Source organism: Typopeltis vanoorti, chromosome 8 (assembly GCF_054136105.1).
Source record: "Typopeltis vanoorti isolate ZY-2024b chromosome 8, IOZ_Tvanoo_1.0, whole genome shotgun sequence".
Lineage (NCBI taxonomy): Eukaryota > Metazoa > Arthropoda > Arachnida > Uropygi > Thelyphonidae > Typopeltis > Typopeltis vanoorti.
In genome coordinates, this window is record NC_143556.1 from 36,756,821 (window position 1) to 36,776,333 (window position 19,513).

The 19,513-nt window shown below is 36.5% G+C and overlaps 1 protein-coding gene across 1 annotated transcript in view; it reads right to left on the reverse strand.

Moving 5' to 3' along the window:
• The window catches only part of LOC150103930 (uncharacterized), a 57,814-nt gene extending 52,236 nt beyond the window's left edge, over positions 1-5,578 (reverse strand). The window contains exons 1-2 of the mRNA XM_090397099.1: positions 5,323-5,578; positions 5,103-5,212 (exon numbers count right to left, since the gene is read on the reverse strand). Of these exons, the coding sequence (XP_090253225.1) occupies positions 5,103-5,212; positions 5,323-5,578 (366 nt within the window). The remainder of the gene's footprint in view (positions 1-5,102; positions 5,213-5,322) is intronic.
• Positions 5,579-19,513: the final 13,935 nt, after the last annotated feature.

Sequence of the window (19,513 nt, forward strand, 5' to 3'; positions counted from 1 at the left end):
TCATTCTTATACAAATCTTTCCTGCCATCAAACACACCCCACACACATCTAGAAACTCACATCCATATCTTCTACATAGCCTGCGCATGAAATCATTTACCATCATCGCTCTTCTTAACTCAGTACTATCATATCTAGGTAGTAATCCTACAATTTTTACTCTTTCACATTTCTTTCTCGCTTCTTCCAACAGACCTTTCATATCTTCTCTCATACTATGTTTGTCGCCACTTAAATTATTAGTACCTGCCAACACTATCATTTCTTTTACATTTCTTTTTTGCTTTTCAATTACGTTTGTCATGTTTTTAATTTGCGCTCCGGGAAAACTAGAAGTGGGACACCCTCTGCAAGTGCAAATTTTAATATATATTGTATTATTATTATATATTATTGTATTATTTTATTATATTGTATTATTATTATATATTGCATTATTATTATATTTTGTTGTATTATTATTATTATTATATATTGTATTATTGGTCGCGTCTCTGCTACTAATGGCTCACGCAAAACGTTAAGCAAGTCTGAGAGCGGTTAGTAGTTGGAAGGGATTCAATCGTTCGATGCTGTTGGCACACTCTCCCTCGATGAGTCTTTGGACTCCCTGGAGGCGTCAAATAATAATAATACTATATTGTATTATTATTATACATTATTATATATTATTATACTATATATTGATATATATAACGCAATGTAGGAAAGATGAATGTTGTAAGCATGACTAGAAGGGGAAGAGAGGTGGCAGACATGATGAGGAAGTTAGACATTTTATGCGTGCAGGATACAAGGTGGAAGGGGAGAAAGGCGAAGGAACTAGGAGACGGGTATAAATTGTTCTACTCTGGAGCGAATAAAGAGGGAAGAAATGGTGTCGGAATTGTGGTGTGTGGCAGAATGAAGGGCGAAGTACTGGAAGTGGGTAGGAGGAACGACAGGATCATGCGAATGAAACTGGGTCTTGGAGAAGAGCAACTAGTCATCTTATGTGTATATGCCCCACAAGTTGACTGTGCAGCAGAAAAGAAGGATGAATTCTGGAACGTGCTAGATGAAGAAATGAGGGAACTGGAAAAAAACGAGATGATGATTGTCGGGGGAGACTTAAACGGACACATAGGGAGACAGAATAAGGACTGTCAAAGGGTGCATGGTGGCCATGGAGTGGAAAAGACGAACCAGGAAGGAGAGAGGATTTTGAACTTTGCAGTAGCGTTTCATCTGGCAATTGTGAACTCCTTTTTCTGTAAGAGGGAATAGCATTTGATAACATTCAGAAGTGGCAACAATAGTCCAGATTGACTACATTTTGACTAGAAGAAAACATCTTAAGGCAGTAACAAATTGTAAGGTAATCCCAACAGATCAGGTGGCGCAGCAACACCGGCTGCTGTGCGCAGGCTTTAAAATAAAGTCGAAGATAGGAACCTTTCGAAGCCATGAGAGGAAGAAAATTAAGTGGTTTCGCTTAAAACAAGAGGGTGGGAGGAACCGTTTTAGGGAGAAGGTGTTAGAGAGGATTTCGGATGGACTAGAAAGTGTACAAGACTGGTGGAGACATAATTCCAAAGTAATTCTAATCTGTGCAATTGAGGTGCTTGATGAAACATCTGGAAAGATTAGAGAGCAGAAGTAGGATTGGTGGTGGAATAATAATGTATAGGATGCAGTGACGGCTAAGAGGAAGGCAAAGCAGAAGTGGGACGAGTCAAGAGTGGAAGAGGACAGAGAGAAAAAGTGAGAAGCCAAAAGAGTTGTTACACAGGCGAATGCCATGGCATATCAAAATCTTTATGATCAATTAGAAACAAAGGAAGGACAGAAAAATTTATCGATTGACAAAACGTAGAAATAAGGCATCAAAGGACATCGTACATGTGAGGCAGATCAAACACTCTGGAGGAAGGGTATTAAGAAAGGATGTGGATATAGAAACAGATGGCGAATATACTTTGAAGGGCTTTTGAATGAAGAAAATGCAAGGACTCACAGAGAAGATGGGGAGCCTAATGAGGGGATGGTGCAGAACATTAGTAGAGTGGAAGTGAAGGAAGGCGTAAAGAGGATGAAGCATGGAAAATCGGTAGGCCCAGATAGGATCCCAGTGGAGGCATGGAAGGCACCAGGGGAAGAGGGAATTGACCTGCTGTGGGACTTGTTAATAAAAATTTGTCAACAGGAAAATATACCTGAGGAATGGAGGGAAAGTACTCCTGTCCCCATCTACAAGAGTAAAGATGATGCCCAAAATTGTAATAATTACAGAGGAATAAAGTTGATGTCCCACACAATGAAGATCCTAGAGAGGGTTCTTGATGGAAGATTGAGGAAGGAGGTAGAGATTGCAAAGGAGCAATTTGGCTTCATGTCTGGTCGATCGACGACAGATGCTATCTTTGGGTTACGACAGATGATAGAAAAGTTTCGAGAGAAGCAACGGGAGCTACATCTGGTTTTTATTTATCAGGAGAAAGTTTATGATAGAGTGCCAAGGCAAGAAGTCTAGAGGTGTTTGAGGAAGAAGAAGGTACCGGAGAAATATGTCCGGTTGGTGCAGGAGATGTACAGAAATGTGAAGACAAGAGTTCGAACCTGCCTGGGAGAGACAAAAAGTTTTCCAGTGACAGTTGGCTTGCATCAAGGGTCAGCATTAAATCCGTTCCTGTTTAATATTGTGATGGAAGTGGACGGAGAAGGTGAGAGAAGACGCGACTTGGACTATGTTGTATGCAGATTACATCGTGCTGTGTGCAGAATCAAGAGAAGTGGCAGCTAAACTGGAAAGTTGGAGGAAAGTACTGGAAGAGAGAGGTATGAAACTGAGCAGAGGTAAGACAGAGTATATGAGTATATTGCAAAGTGGATGGCAGCCAGGACACAGATCTATAGCTGAAGGAAATGTCATCAGGAAGGTCAGTGACGTTAGATACTTAGGTTCAACACTGAAAGAGGATGGTAAGGCTGATAAGGAAGTGGAATGCAGGATACAAGCAGGATGGAGGAACTGAAGAGAGATGACTGGAGTGCTATGCGATAAGAGGGTACCAATCAATCTTAAAGTCAAAATCTTCAGGACAGTAGTGAATCAGCTATGACGTATGCTATGGAAACTGTGGCCCTGAGGAAAAATACCATCAGAAGGATGGAGGTAGCGGAGATGAGAATGCTTAGGTGGATGTGCGGTGTGACCAGAAAGGATCGTCTGAGAAATGATTATGTATGATGAGGAGGGAGGAAGAGTATGTGAGAAGAAAGGTCATGCAAAGGATGTGCAGGGGAAAAGGAAGCGCGGACGGCCAAAGAAGAGATGGAGGAAGATGGTGGAGGACTTGAGGATGAAGAACTTGGATGTGGCTACAGCCCTAGACAGGAGGTTGTGGAGGAGACTCACCACAAACAGCGACCCTACTTAAGTGGGTAAAGCTGCAGAAGAAGAAGAATGATATATATATATATATATATATATATATATATATATATATATATATATATATATTAAAGGGGCGAAGCAAAAATGCTTTCATCTTCCCCGTTATCTGTAGAGGAAAGTATAAGGATAAGGTGTTATTGAACTATTAGAGCTGTGATCATGGCAGGAGTGTAACAGCAATAGCCGAGCCTCAGTTAAAACTTCATTGGCTACAGCATTGCCATCCATTACCCTCCCAGGGTGGAATCGCTATATGATGCCACCTCGCATGTGCGGCTCATATATTTAAAATTATTGTTTAGAAAATCAAAATGGTGTCTATTATATATCTAATGGTATTACATGATTTTTAAAATATCAAGAAGAGTGTTTAATTTTATTATCTTGAAATCAATTCTTTAAAGTTTTAACTAAATTTTTGTATTAAATTAAATGTTTTTTTAATTTTTAAAAATCTACTAAAAAAGAGATCTGTCAGAAAACTTAAGGTTCGAGGGATAAAAATAAGGAAAATCACAGAACCTAAACGGTATTATATCAGCGATAAAATGTTTTATCCACTTTTATTGATTTTATTGCATACGGTTTATACGGATAAATGCCTCCACTTGTGCTGAAAATGTAATACATATTATATCTTCTTTAAATATGTCCCACAATGCACCTTGTTTTCTTACTCGTCACCGTCAATATGGATAAAATACATCACTTCTCTACACTTCGTATCCATCACATATTTCAATGTAATATCAATGATATTACAATTTTAATATGCACTTTGCATCCATGCTAACTTGGACGTATATATACGTCCTGGCCGGTGGTGTTTAAAATGTCGCAAAGAACAGAACTCAGTGAGTTTGAACAGGAATGAGTGGTATCGGATTTAAGTGAAGGGTGAAATGAACATAACTTGCCCTGAACTGAAAATCTATCATCCGGATATTGTCGATATCTCTAACATGAGCTTTCAGATAAAACCACTGAACCATCGAATTCGAAGCTATTTTAGAATTAGAGCATCGAATTCGAAGCTATTTTATGGACTAGCCGCAAATCCAGAAACTCCGTATCATAATTGTTAATGCTAGTTAAAGAAAGCGCCTTGGAGGAACAAAACAACTCTCTGTCGAGAGCAAAGGACCATGCTTGTCCTTGCTCCAGAGAATGCCTGATTCTTCTCATGTACAATAAAAGAATATGCATCACTTTGGCAAAAGTCTCCAACAAGTCTTCATTTCCTACCAGAAATATGAAGCATGCTGTGGTGCTGAGAGTCCAGCTCTGAATCCAAATAATTATTTAGATTTAGATGTGGACTCAGGAGAATAAAAACATGAGTTTACAGGAATGAAAACTCATATTTTTGTGCTCCTAAGACTCAGACATTAATTCGTTTGAAATTTCCATATAAATTTCAACCCAAGGTCTTCCGAACACTAAATGGCTTCGTCGCAACTTTGACCTCCAATACTATGCTATATTGCAGGTCAAATGTAGACGTACAACATATTACAAATATGTGTATGTGGATATTTATGTGATTTTTTTTAAATTATTCATTCATTTATATAATGCCCACGCATATAAGTACATGGACAAAATGACTAAAAATACTGTTTACAGAACTTTGCAGTTTTATTTATATATTTGATGGGTTACTCACCTCCCCTTTTGTTTGCTTGATGGCAAAAGCCATCCACCACCAGCTGAGGATAAAGATTCCCACAAACACCACACTCAGGATTAAAGTCATCCTTGCCGAAGACAGTTCAACTGCAAAAACGAACAGAGTTAGAATACAGTAAGCCGCATTTAGAATTTAGAAGGGGAGAGAGAGAGAGAGAGAGAGAGAGAGAGAGAGAGATGACGCATTCGATACTTACTGAGGAAAGAATGGATGTCCATTCGGAAGAAATGGACGTGTCGTTGGCCAATAGCGGATGATGGAACGCTCTGGATTAGAGTGCGATCTTTGGCGTTTTGTACAGCTGGACTTACAGTAGGTGGATTGGGTTTTTGCACGCTACTTGCAGTAGACGCTTGAACTGCCGTATTCTCTGAAGGAGGAAGCCACGTGGTGAGGATGGTATCGAGAAATGCGACTTCTCGGTCCACTTCGTAAAGACGACCTCCCAACATGATGAGGGCAAGAAACGACAGACCCTGGAAACGACACGACAATATCAGTGGTATTCAGATGCGCTAAAAACAATGAGCTAGCTCTGCAGCTAAAACTGCAGAGTAAGTATAGAAGAATAAATCATAAATTGAATAATACTGTTCGAGGAATATGGGAAGGGATTACGATGTATGGCATTAGGGATGGGTCTAATATGCATAAGGAATTTTTTTCATTCTAACTTATTGAAAGCTAATGAAACCTTATTAAAGGCTCCAAATATCTAGTCTTATCTGTGGTTTGTAAATGCACTACACTGTAGTTTTGCCTTTATAATTTCAGGTTACGTAATATATAATAAGCTAAATAATAAATTTTATATTATGTCTAAATGAGGGACTTCCATAACTCATTTGATAACGAAAATTGAAAGAGCAGTTTCAAGAAATTTGGAAGGTAGTACACATTCTCAATAGAAAAAAAAAAATTAAAGCAAACATTAAACAAGCAGAATAGGAACATAGACAAAAAAAAAAAAAAAAATTCCTGCCTAGAAAGATGCAGAAGAGACATGAAGTCTTTTCAGAAACAAACTGAAAAATAAAAACAAGATGGATTCTCCCTGGTATATAAACAATTAAAATAAATAAAATATAATCATTTAACAAAAGTAATAAGCAACAAAACTATTTAATTTTAGAGTGACACACCCCAAAATCAATGTTAATGAGGGGAAAATAATAGACACCACTTAATTTTGAAGATCAGCTTAATTTTATAATTCAGTATCAATGAGAAATTTGATTTTACAAAAGGAAAGTTTTAATGTAATAATGTAATATAGGCATATGAATATTAAATAATCTTTGTGTTTCAGATATGAAGTTTTGGAAGTGACAGCTTACAAGAATACAACTTTTGGCATCAGAGTTGCTATGGGTACGTACTGCTCGAAAGACGATAGATTTTGCCTAGATCATCTTCTATTAGAGCAGTGGTTCTTAACCTTTTATTAGTCACGGCCAGAGGATATCCCGTGGATAACATTCTACCTTCTGAAAGACAGACTCTCAAACGTTTAAGGAACAACTAAGACATCGTTATCCTTCCAGCATACAAAGGGAATGCTATTGTAATCCTGAACAAAACCAACGGATTACCACCAGAAGATCTTTGAATTATTACGTTCTGATTCCTATTCGCTTCTTGATAGAGATCCCTCCAGAGAACTCCACAGTCGGACCAATAATCTACTAAGAACGACATCAGAATTGCTTAGAAATGTACCCCTTACCTTCTGTTCACCACATCCTTTAATCCCACGACTGTATGGTCTTCCTAAAATTCATAAACAGAATATTCCTCTTCGAACTACAATAGAGAACATCGACTCTCCAACTTACAACCTCTAAAAGTATCTCGCATCTTCTCTGAAATGTTTTACCGGAAAATCTACTTCCTTTATTAAAAACGCAACAGACTTTATATCCAAACTTAAAAACTTTCGAATCAATAACACTGATATTATGGCTAGTTTTGACGTAGTGTCTTTAATCACTAATGAAGGAGTTCTTGCTCTTTTAAAGAACAAAGTTTCAAAGATCTTCGCATTACTGTCACACTTCGTTAACTCTCAATCTACTTTCAATTTGAAGACTATTTATAAACAGAATTCAGGACTAGCGATGGGATATACTTTGTCTCCTGTTCTTGCCAACATTTATCTAGAGAATTTTGAAGAAAAAAGAATTTCTTCTTCTCCCTTAACCCAAAAGGTATGGATCGCTTCATCGATGATGCTTTCCTTATCTGGGAACATCTAGATAGCCTCAAATTCTTTCAAGAATATTTGAATGATATACACCCGAATATCAAGTTCTCATCTGAATTGGAAGTTGATGACTCTATCGCATTCTCAGATATCAAAGTAACTCGGACGGCTGAACATTTCAAATTTTTCTTATTTTCGGAAACTAACACATACGGACAGGTACCTTCATGCTGACTCACATCATTTTTCTCCAGAAGTTAGGTATCATCTCCACTCTAGGTCAACGAGCTCGGTCTCTTCTGTTGGACGAAGAGGAACTTCATAATGAACTTAAATTTCTTCAAGTTACATTTCAACTTAATGGATATTCTAAGACAAAAACTATAGACAGACTACTATTCAATCCTCATCCACGACAGTATGAAGACACCATTACTTCTAAGGGCAGCATTTCTTTTCCATATATCAGTTCTTTATCTCCAAAATTGGCTAAAATTCTGAAGAAAGTTAATATCAAGACGTTCTTCACAACCCAACCTAAACTTCGTTCCATCTTAAGTCGTCCTAATACTAAACACAAGAATCTTAAATATTCTGGTGTTTATAAAATTCTTTGCGACTGCGGTAAGCCATACTTCGGACAAACGGAGAAATCTCTCGAACTCCATTTAGAGGTACACCAGAGAGACATTACCTACAACAGAACTCGAGCCAGTGCCTTGTCCAGTCATGTGTTATTTTCAGCGAATTCAAATGATGAAGGTTTTCCACATCAGATACTTTCGGATGAAACTGTCAACGTACACCTATGTTGTGACGAGTTAGAGAGAAGAATTTTGGAATCTAAAGAGATAGTTATCAATCCCGTCCATATTAATAACAACCTGAGTTACAGCCTGCCAGACTGTCACAGCTCCATCATTCAATATTGGCGTTCTTGAGACCTTATACGAATGTATGTGCATAATGATACAGTCAGAGTTCATGCTTCTATTTAAACTCTAGCCTTTATTCTCTTCAGTGTTTGATACGTTACTCTGTGTTTTTTTTAAAAAAACAATTCCTTTAGATTAGTTACTTGTATTTATATGTCTATCTCACACCTGATGAAGTCGAGGTTTAGACGAAACTAGTCGTGTAATTAAAGTTTTTTATTTAAACCTCGGTTCTATTCATTAAAATTTTTTAAAATATGATATCAAACCGAGTAAATCTTCAATCACACACACACACACACACACACACACACACACACACACACACACACACACACACACACACACACACACACACACATAATATATATATATACCAAGCTATTTTAAACCTGGTTTTTACTCCTTTTCCCAAGTAAGCAAACAGACAAATAAGTCAAGTTTGCGCCTGCACGTAGTGCAAGTCTAAATGACCCGTAAAGTAGTACAAGTCGAGGCAATGGTCTGAATTGAGGATATGTGTTGCCTTTTAGTACGGAGGGTTCTCAAGATTTTCCAGATGAAGTTATCCTCTGGATTCACTTAGACTTGCACTACGCGCAGGCGCAAACTTGACTTATTTATCTGTTTGCTTACTTGGGAAATGGAGTAAAAACCAGGTTTAAAATACCTTGGTATCTTTAACATATATTATACCCAAAGTAAAACCTTTCTACAAATATATATATATATATATATATATAGACTGCACTTGCTCACAGCAAATCAAAATCGCACTTCCATGAAAATCTCTGAACAATTTTTGGAGCGTTTTAACAAGAATAAAACTGATTGTGCATCGATTTATTACTATGGATGAGACTTGGATTCACCATTACACACCAGAATCCAAACAGCAATCAAAACAGTGCAACAGAAGCCGGTTGTTCAGCACCAAAGACAAAGTCGCTTCTATCAGCAGGAAAGGTCATGGGCATTGGTGTTTTGGGATGCTAAAGGCATTTTGTTTATTATCTTGAAAAGGGTAAAATAATAACCGGGGAATATTATTCTGATCTTTTAACCAGACTAGACGAAAAAATTCGTGAGAAAAGACTCGGTTTACAGAAGAAAAAATTATCTTTCATCAGGACAATGCACCTGCCCACAAAGGTGTTTTGACAATGGGAAAATTAAGAGATGTGGACTATGAATTGTGGGAACATCCACCCTATTCTCATAGCCTCAATAATATTCTGTATCAAACTCCAGACCAGGAGAATCGAGGACATTGTCGGGTAAGTAGTCGTCCACTACTCGCAGCCTGTTCCGGTGACGACTAATTCATCTGCTCTCTTTACTATACCACATTAATATTAGTACCGTGATTAGGTTGGGTTAACGGTAAGATAATCAGGAAATGCTCATCTAGAAACAAAAATGTGGTTTCTGGCCACTTGAGGCTTCCAAAACGTGGCTCGATAATCTCCCACCAACGCAAGTTTGTAAATGCCTAAAGGCATTTGTTTGTATATGCCTAAAGACATCCATACCCACTATAGGATTTGTAACCACCAACTATTCATTACTAGCTGGTATAAGCTATCAATCAATTTACTGATTAGTGAGTATAAAATATCACGCCTGGTTATTACAATGCAGCACGAGATTGAAGTAAACATCTAGTCAATAAGAGGCCTTCCTGTCTCGACATCAGATACATCGCTTACAAAATAGATGCTTTTGTATTATAGTGCAGTACTGAGCAAGCTATTCTAAACTTCCGTTTCACAATCCAGTGCCCATCTGTTGTTGCATGTTAGATATGATTTTTTTTAACCTTCACAAACAAACGCAATGACATTCAACTAGTCAAGCGTCAAGTTACACCAATTAGTACTTCGACAATAATGTTCTTAAAAGTTAACAATATTATTCACTCCTCTTGGTTTTTTTTTCTCACTCTTATTGATCTTTATTTAAGACTGATCAGTGTTTTGTTCAAGTAAACTTAAAACCAGCGAACAATAGGGACATAACGAAACATCAATTATGCTAATGACATCCTTTATAAAAATGCTTTTATTAGACATCACTTCTAATGATGAAAAGGTCAACGAACTTTGTTTTGGGAAACCAAAATTCTTCATATGAGCAAAAAGTTCGAAATAGGCAGAAGAATAAATAACGTAGTATTTTTTCTGAGCTAGAAAAAGTGGCTGTGTAGCGGGGGGGGGGAATTATCTATGCAGACTTATATATCCAAGAAGTGCTATAAATTTTATAGCTAACGCTTTCATTGGCAATAAATTCGCCAATGTAAAGCTTTACCATTGAAAATAAATTATCATTACTATTAAATATATATGTTGTATATAGGAAATACCTATGAAAGGTTGATATTTGAGGGGAAATGAAAAAGAGTTCCGCAAAATTTTGAATGTAAATAACATCCACGAAACGTCGTAAGCATAAAATAAATTACCATTGGTGAGCTAAGGATTAAATAATCCAGGAAACCAAGTAACATTTTTCAAGCCGGTTTGAACCCTCAATTCGGAAGATAGTTAGCTCACACCTGACGATGAAATGCATCTACTACCTAAATCTCTAAAAAACATGTGCATGCTCACGATAGGATGTAACGGAACTGGAATTGTTAAAAATTTTAAATTTGTGAATAAAGTGAAACATGCACCATCAATGAAATCCAGAGGCAATAAAAATTTTAAGACGGATAAAAGAATTTAGTGGGAAAAATTGAATAAAGAACATAAGAATCGAAGCAATACGATGAAAATTAGGAATAGTCACTATATATAACTAAGTTAATTACCAATATCTTAATATTTCCAATGAGCTTAATGATATTCATCGAAATGAATAGGTCCAGGTTCCGTGGTAGTTGATTGTTAATGGTTTATTATTTGAAAAAAGAATGGATTGTAGTTTGAAAGTAAGGATTATGTACTATTTCTAAGTTAAATTTACGTAATGAATTATTATTATACCAAGACACAATGGAAAAATTATTTCATTATGACAGATTAAACTACAGTTCAACTTAATTCCTTATTGGGTAATGTGTTGTTTTTTCCGTTTGATCTGGATAAAGTTCAAAAACTTAAAATTCATCACGTAAGACGGCTTGCCAAATTTGCATCAGCTAGGATATCATTCTTCCAATCGTTGATTGCATGGGAAATTCTATATATAAAATTTCGAAATTTCTTTCAGATCTGGCGATTTCAAGCTGCGATTACTTTTCTTATATTAACAATATACAAGCGACTTTGTATCAAAAATTAACAATTGCAGACTTCATTCCACAGATTTACTAGTAAGTTATGACATATCTTCATTTTTTAAAAATGTCTTCTAGCTGACACCCTGAAATTTTTATCATCTAAGTTTCCATCGTATATGTTAGACTTTTTAATGTTTGTCATGGATTCTGGATATTTCATTTAGAAAGAAAAAATTTACTAACAAACTGAGGTATCGCAATGGGCTCTTCAATTTTATCCATCCTTGCTAATCTATATTTCGAACAACTGGAAGAAAAAACATTCAATGTTTAATCCAAGCCCTTCTCTATGGATTCGCTATGTGGATGATGTTTTTGCTGTTTGGGATTATTCACGTGAACAACTAGAAAATTTCTTCCAAAAAATCAATAATCTTCCTCACAAATATAAATTCGCTGTGGAACTTATAGCAAATAGGGCTATCTTTCTTAGACGTATTTGTAAAAAGAGAATTGTATGGTTCGTTGTCAACATCTGTTTTTCGCAAACCTTCCTTCTCTGGTCAGTATATCCATTATACTTCTGTTCACCGTCTATCACAGAAATATGGTACTATTAAATGCCTTCTTTCAAGAGCTCATATTATCTGTTCTTCGTCTGATCTATTTCAAAAAAAAAAAAAAAAAGAGTAATTTCTACAATCAAAGAAACAGTCAAGAACAAAGAAACTCACGAAGGATCGCCATCCCGTAAAAAGTTGTGTAAAAATAAACTTCTTTAGGGAATTCAATTAGTTCTATGATGCTAATCCAAAAGATAAACCACCTGCACTGATATCTGGAATCTATTCATTCCCATGCAACTGCAAAGACCGATCTGTTTCTATTCGCATTTCGGAACACAAGTCCTATATTACCTCCATAAAGTTCAAAAAATCTGGTCTGGAAGAACACGGGGTTACTAATGCTATCCACTGCAATGATAAAACTATTACACACCTGTTGCCATAAATATGAGCGCCTCTTTAAAGAAATTTCTGCGGTCCTTCTACATCGACGATCTCAACCTTAGTGATGAACTTTCCATGCCAAAAATATGGGAAATTGTATTAAGAACTATACGGTTTAATGTTATATAATTGTTTTTATTTCTTGTTATTTTTATCAATCGTACGCACACACCTTATTTCATCCAAATAGTATCGGTTTTCACTTGTCTGTCTCGCCACTTCATACAAAGAGAGAGATTCCATTCTATACCAATTGTAATAGACTGATGATTGTGGATAATAGGTCAATTCTGTAGGTTAATGAGAGTCCAATAATTTTTCGACTGTGTCTACGCATGTCCTTAGTTTAATAATGACTAACACATAATTTTCCCTTAATTAATATACGTAATTAATAAAAAAATAGTAAATTAAATATATTTATATCTTTTTAATTTAAATTAAGATTATTCTAAAATATTTTTTAACATTTTATTTTTTTTCCTAGACACCTTTTATTTTTTAAAATTCTTTTTAGATGTAAATTTTGGGAAGAGTTATTGAAATCTATTGGAGGAGAAGGTGGTGAGATGCGGTGATTGATGCATTCAATCCAATACCCTTGGAGGGTAATGGAAGGCAATGCTGTAGCCAATTAAGTTCTAACTGAGGCTCGGCTATTGCTGCACCCTCCTGCCACGATCAGAGCTTTAATTGCTCAATAACACCTTATCCCTACACTGTCCTCTACAGATAACAGGGAAGATGAAAAGCATTCTTGCTTCGCCCCTTTAAGCCAGTCCTTATAAGGAAAAGGATTGAAATCTATTAGGAGAAGAGATGCGGTGATTAATACCCTTGGACGGCTGAGCTTTTCATGGGGTTGACTTCCAATCTCCACTTGGAGAACCAATCCTCCAGCTTTAGAAGGTTTTCTTGAAGCTTTCTGGTAACGAAGTGGGGTCTGAGAGATCTGGCTAGTATAGTATTGCCGTATCGTCCGCATACAGGGCCAAAATGGAATTCATCGGATTGTGTGGGATGTCTGACATGTATACAGAAAACAGCAATGGAGCCAGTAGAGATCCCTGCGGCACTCCAGCAAAGATATGGCGCTGGGACGATGTAGAACCGTTAATTTTAACTTGCATTGATCTATTCTGAAGACATGAACGGATTAGATGAACCATTTTTAGTGAGATACCGGCTGAGATAAGTTTGTGCAGGAGTCCAAAATGCCAGATTTTGTCAAAGGCTTTGGAAAGGTCTAGGAAAACAGCTCCTGTGCACTGGCGCCAGTTGTAGCTAGTGGTGATGTATTCGACAATTCTGTGGATTTACTGGGTAGTACTATGGTGTTGTCGAAAATCAAACTGTTCTTTAGGGAGGATGTTTAGGTCATTTACTGAGATTTGGAGGCGTGAGAGGATGACCTTCTCTGCAACCTTACCCAGATTGGAGATGAGACTGATTGGACGATTATTCTGCGGTAAGTGTGGATCTTTGCCTGGCTTATGTATAGGAATCACAACAGCCAGTTTCCAGGAGGAAGGAAAATAGTGAAATCTTAAGATTGCATTTATTATACTGGTCAGGTGCACTATAGCTTTTCGAGGCAGCAGCTTGATCACCCTGTTTGAGATGCCGTCTAGTCCAGGAGCTTTATTGCTCCTAGGTTTTTTTAATAATATCATATAATTCAACAGGTGATGCGGATGTAATATGGTCAGCACTGGTATCTGGGAGATTTAGTGCATGCCTGACCTGTCTGTGGATTTTGCACAGATGATTGAAATCTAAGTTGTTATAAGAAGGTTTGCACTGATCCTCAAGATTTTTTAGTATGGCTTTTGCCTTATCTGCATCTGTGTGGACTAGACCCTGGTTTGAGATTATAGGGGGGAGGGATTCTGTTTTTATATTTGATGTTTCTCAGTAGCCCCCAGATAGAGTGATTAATAGGTGAGGTAGAGGCTAACTTTTTATCCCAAACTTGGTTTCTATGTGTTTTAAGTGCATCTCTTACTGCTCCATTCAATCCGTTAAGCACTGTCTTGTCCTGAGGGGCGCGAGTGTTATGAAATCTCTTCCTAGCTCTTCTCTTCTCTCTGATAAGGTCCATAATGTCCTCAGGCAAACGATCAGGCTTGGGAACAGGTTTCTGGAAGGTTGCAACCATTATAGCGGACTTAATCTGTTGGGTGAGGTTAGTCACTGCAGATTCCACATCTTCTGGTGTGCATATGTGAGGTACAGGTCCAATTTGATCCCTAAGTGCTTTAGACAATCTCTCCCACGATATGCCTGAATGAGACAGGCATTCTTGTTCTCCCAATTGCAGTAGAATTGGGTTGTGATCCGATGACAGTTCGTTTAGTGATATAAGGCTGTACTGTAGTTTAATGTCTTGCAGGATAGCTATATCCAGTATGTCAGCAGTGCCAGACGTACTGAGATGAGTTGGTTCGGTGGGTCCAGCTACAACAGCATAATTTGATCCTGTGTAGCTAGAAAGGATGCGACCATTTTTATTGGTAGATTTACTGTTCCAAGCAGGATGCTATGCATTGAGGTGTCCAGCAATGATTACCGGTCCTTTTACTCCAAGGATGGCATGCAGATCTGAGGTCAATAATGTCTTTAGCGGGGGGTTGTACGCAGAAAAAATTTTAAGGTTTCCAATTGAGTTTGTGAGGACATTAATTCCTGTGATTTCAAGGTTGATGGTAGTAGGGTTGGTTATTGAATGATGACTCATATAGTTTTTGATAAGGGTGGCTGTACCTCCACCTCTATACCTACCCAAGTCTGTCGTTTCTATAAATCTGATACCCTCTGATTTTCAGGGTGTCAGCAGGCCTCAGGCGTGTTTCATTGATTAGTAATATATCTGGGTTGTATCTATTATTAAATTTCTGGATTTCTAACAGTTTATTTTTTATACCGTTGGCATTCCAACCGATAATCCTAAGAGAGTTTGGGGCGATTTTTTTCCTATGCATCAGAGAGTGCTGATAATATGGATTGGGTTTGCTGTAAGAATATTTTTGTGACACTTAAGGATGGATTTGAGTTGCTGAAATCCTGCAGCATGTTTGCAAGAGAAGAGGTGATAACAGCTGATAGATTTGAATGTGGATTATTTAGGTTCTGGGATTGTACTATCTGTTTGGAGCGGGCCACATCAGCATATGTTCTCGCTTGATGTTAAAGATTCGTTTTCTTAAGGGGTTCACAGTTAATGATGGGCAAGCACCTGTTGTCATGCTCTCACTCTTGGAGAACTGAGGAGCCTGAGCTTCAGGAACTCTCGCACTAGATGACTAGGTAAATTGATGATTTGGATCATTCCGTCTGTTTTTGGGGTGATGTATACACCCTCTATAATTAGCAGGGTGAGGACCCCACAATTAGCGCACTTATCCGGGGTGGACTTTGACTTGGCGCAGGTGTTTGTGGGGTGATTCTCGCCACATTTTAGGCATCTGAACTGAGCTTTGCATAGCTTCTGGGCCTGGCCAAATTTTTGGCATCGGTGGCACTGTCCAGAAGATGCTTTCTTTCTCAATGGTTCTGGGGTGATTTTTGAGTCCATAGATTGATTTTAAATTATAGATGTCTTTGTAAATGTTGTGAATCTCAACCAAGACCAAAGGCATAGGTGTCTTATTTGATCTAAACATTCTAGTGACCTTTATGGGAGGTAGTTCCTGTAAGTTAAGGTCAGTAACTATTTCATCCGTGTCAACATCCTCGGAGACTCCTCGTAGGACTACTTTCAGATTTTTTCGGAGGCGTCCAATTCCTTTGTAAGATTTCTATGATCAGCCACTGTGGTGGGCTGAATTCTTATACCTTCGTCTACATTTTTGGCAGATGTATAACTTATTTGTAAATTAGCCATGATGGTTCGGAGTGTTGTCCATCTCTGCTTTTCCCTTAGGATAATCGGTGGCACCTTTTCAATGGGGGAAGCAGAGGGATCTGAAATGGGAACATCCTCGTCCATACCAACAACATTTGTTGGTTCAGCAGCGAGAGTTTTTCTCTTCTTACGAGCGTGGATTTCTCCTTGATCAGAAGGATTAGAGGTAGAGACAACTAGATTGAGTTTTTCCTCCATTTGAGGAGAGTCTTCATTTCCCTCAACGTCGACTTCAGGTGAGGAATACAAGTTTAAATAGCCCGGCCAATCCCGTTCAAACTTTTTGAGAAGTTTTTTAATAAAAGTGAGTGCTAGCTTTTTATCGAGTGACTCGATAATGATGTCGGGGTTAATCATGCTAGTAGGCCATGTTGTCAGCTTGAATTTCTTTTGGAGTTTATCAATAAGTACAAGAGCCGGCTCTTTATCGAGCAAATCAGTGAATACGTCTAGGTCAGGTACGCTCATATCGAAAGACACAAAATTCCTCACCAGCAATATCAAGCGTGGGCTAAAGAAAGCGATAGCAATTAAATTGCATCTAAACAAAGTCTTACCTTGATATTTCACAAAATGCAGAACGCCATTCAAAATTGCAAAACGATCATCACTCGAACACTGAAAAATCACTGAAAGCAGACAATTCGACTATCACGCGCGAAACCAAATGGTCTAATGATGCGATGAATTTTAAAATAAATTCCAAATATTTAAAAAAATAAAAGGTGCTTAAGAAATTAGTAAAAGTTTCAAATAATTACTTATTAAATCAAAATTATTTATATTTATTTAATAAATTTAATTAATTTACACTCTTAAATTATAACAGAAATATTTTTTCTTATTAAAAGTGTTAGAAATATTAAAATATCTTAATCATTAATAAAATTAATGGTTAGTTCATATACACATAATAGAAGCAAAGGGAGAAAAAAAAAGTTTATTTTGCTTACTGTATTACATCGCAGTATACAAGAAATGTGCCCTATTTCATTCCCATCTGCCAAGTAGTTGTACACTGAGGGGAGGGGGGGGGGATTTAATGATCAACACGCTGTTGGATATTACTGTATATTGTTCCACGTGTAAGTAGCAGCGTGAGGAGAGGAAAGTGTTGGTGTTGAGAATGAGGCTTTAATCTCTCCTGCTGGTCACTGGAATATCCCACTGTGGCCTGTCAACATAATAAGCATCATTTAGGTGTTATTCACCTTGTTATAGAACACGTTAACCTTGTTCAGTAGCATTAACACGTGCATGTCTAATTGTGACGCTAACCCTCAAACAGGACGCTCGTTTCGAAATGTACCCCCCCTCCCTACTTTTTCATCTTAACAGCATACTTTTTAGAAGTTCGATGAACATTTCTATAATCATTGCCATGCTTTGAAATTGGTGAAATTAGGCAGCGTTGGAATTTCCAATAACAGCAGAATAAATGCGACTTCCATTTCTCTTAAAAAATAATTAAAAAAAAAAGAATGCAGAGAATAAAACATTGGAAATACTGGGATCAAAACAAAAAAAAAAAAAAGAAGCAAAGAGGAAAAAAAACGAGCAGTATAGAAAAGAAATTTCCTAAGCACGTGACTCGAATAGTTCACGTGAATCACTAGAAAAATATATATTTTCAAATCGTTTGTCTTGAAAATAACCAACGCTAGAGGGAGCATATCTATTACTAAAAATCTGCTCCCTCTGGTGCTGGTTTATTTTCGAGACAAACGATTTGAAAAAATATTTTTTTATTAAAATATAAAATGTTATTAAATTAAAACTATTAATTACTAAAAACTAAAAGCAAATTTTCTGATGAATTTTTATTAAATTAAAATAATGATAATATAAAAAAATAAATATATATAAATATGCCAAATTTTAATTTATGACAATACAAATAACTATGCGCAATTATAAAATAAACAAAATAGATAAAATAAGCTATATGAATATATTTCGTGCCCTGAGGCAAATAGTTAAATATCGTCCCTGATGAATTATAACTCAAAAATATAAGAAAATCGCCAATTGATATTTTGTTTTTATTACAAGAGAAACATTAATGCAAAACGATTACATAATATTAATTAAATATTTGCTCTACGGAGATATCGCACAATAAAACTGTTTATAAGCTTTTCTAAATTTAAATTATAAGCTATATCCGCGCCTATCGATATAGTTGCTAGACCAACCAATCTTTCTTGTTCGATGTTCGCCAATAATTTTTAATCAGTTTAAACTGATTATTTTTTTTTGTTTTTATTACAAGAGAAACATTAATGCAAAATGATTACATAATATTAATTAAATATTTGCTCTACGGAGATATCGCACAATAAAACTGTTTATAAGCTTTTCTAAATTTAAATTATAAGCTATATCCGCGCCTATCGATATAGTTGCTAGACCAACCAATCTTTCTTGTTCGATGTTCGCCAATAATTTTTAATCAGTTTAAACTGATTATTTTTTTTTGTTTTTATTACAAGAGAAACATTAATGCAAAATGATTACATAATATTAATTAAATATTTGCTCTACGGAGATATCGCACAATAAAACTGTTTATAAGCTTTTCTAAATTTAAATTATAAGCTATATCCGCGCCTATCGATATAGTTGCTAGACCAACCAATCTTTCTTGTTCGATGTTCGCCAATAATTTTTAATCAGTTTAAACTTGGAACAACTTCTTTACGCACTTGCTACAATAACAGGAATTGTTAGCGTAGCAACGCCGTGTACCACAATATGGCTGAACGAGCGCCCTTATTAAGCCGCGAATTTAGGTAAACTGCCTCTATGCTACACCCTGTCGATGGTACTGGATATATATATATATATATATATATATATATATATATATATATATATATATATATATATATATATATATATATATATATATATATATATATATATATATATATGTATATATATAGTCTGCAAAAATTGGGGGGAGTCTTTAACGTAAATATGCAAAAATATAATATCTGTGATACTGATATTTCGTGGATGAGCACTGAACACCTAGAACACCCGTTAATATATATATATTAACGGGTGTTCTAGGTGTGCAGTGCTCATCCACGAAATATCAGTATCA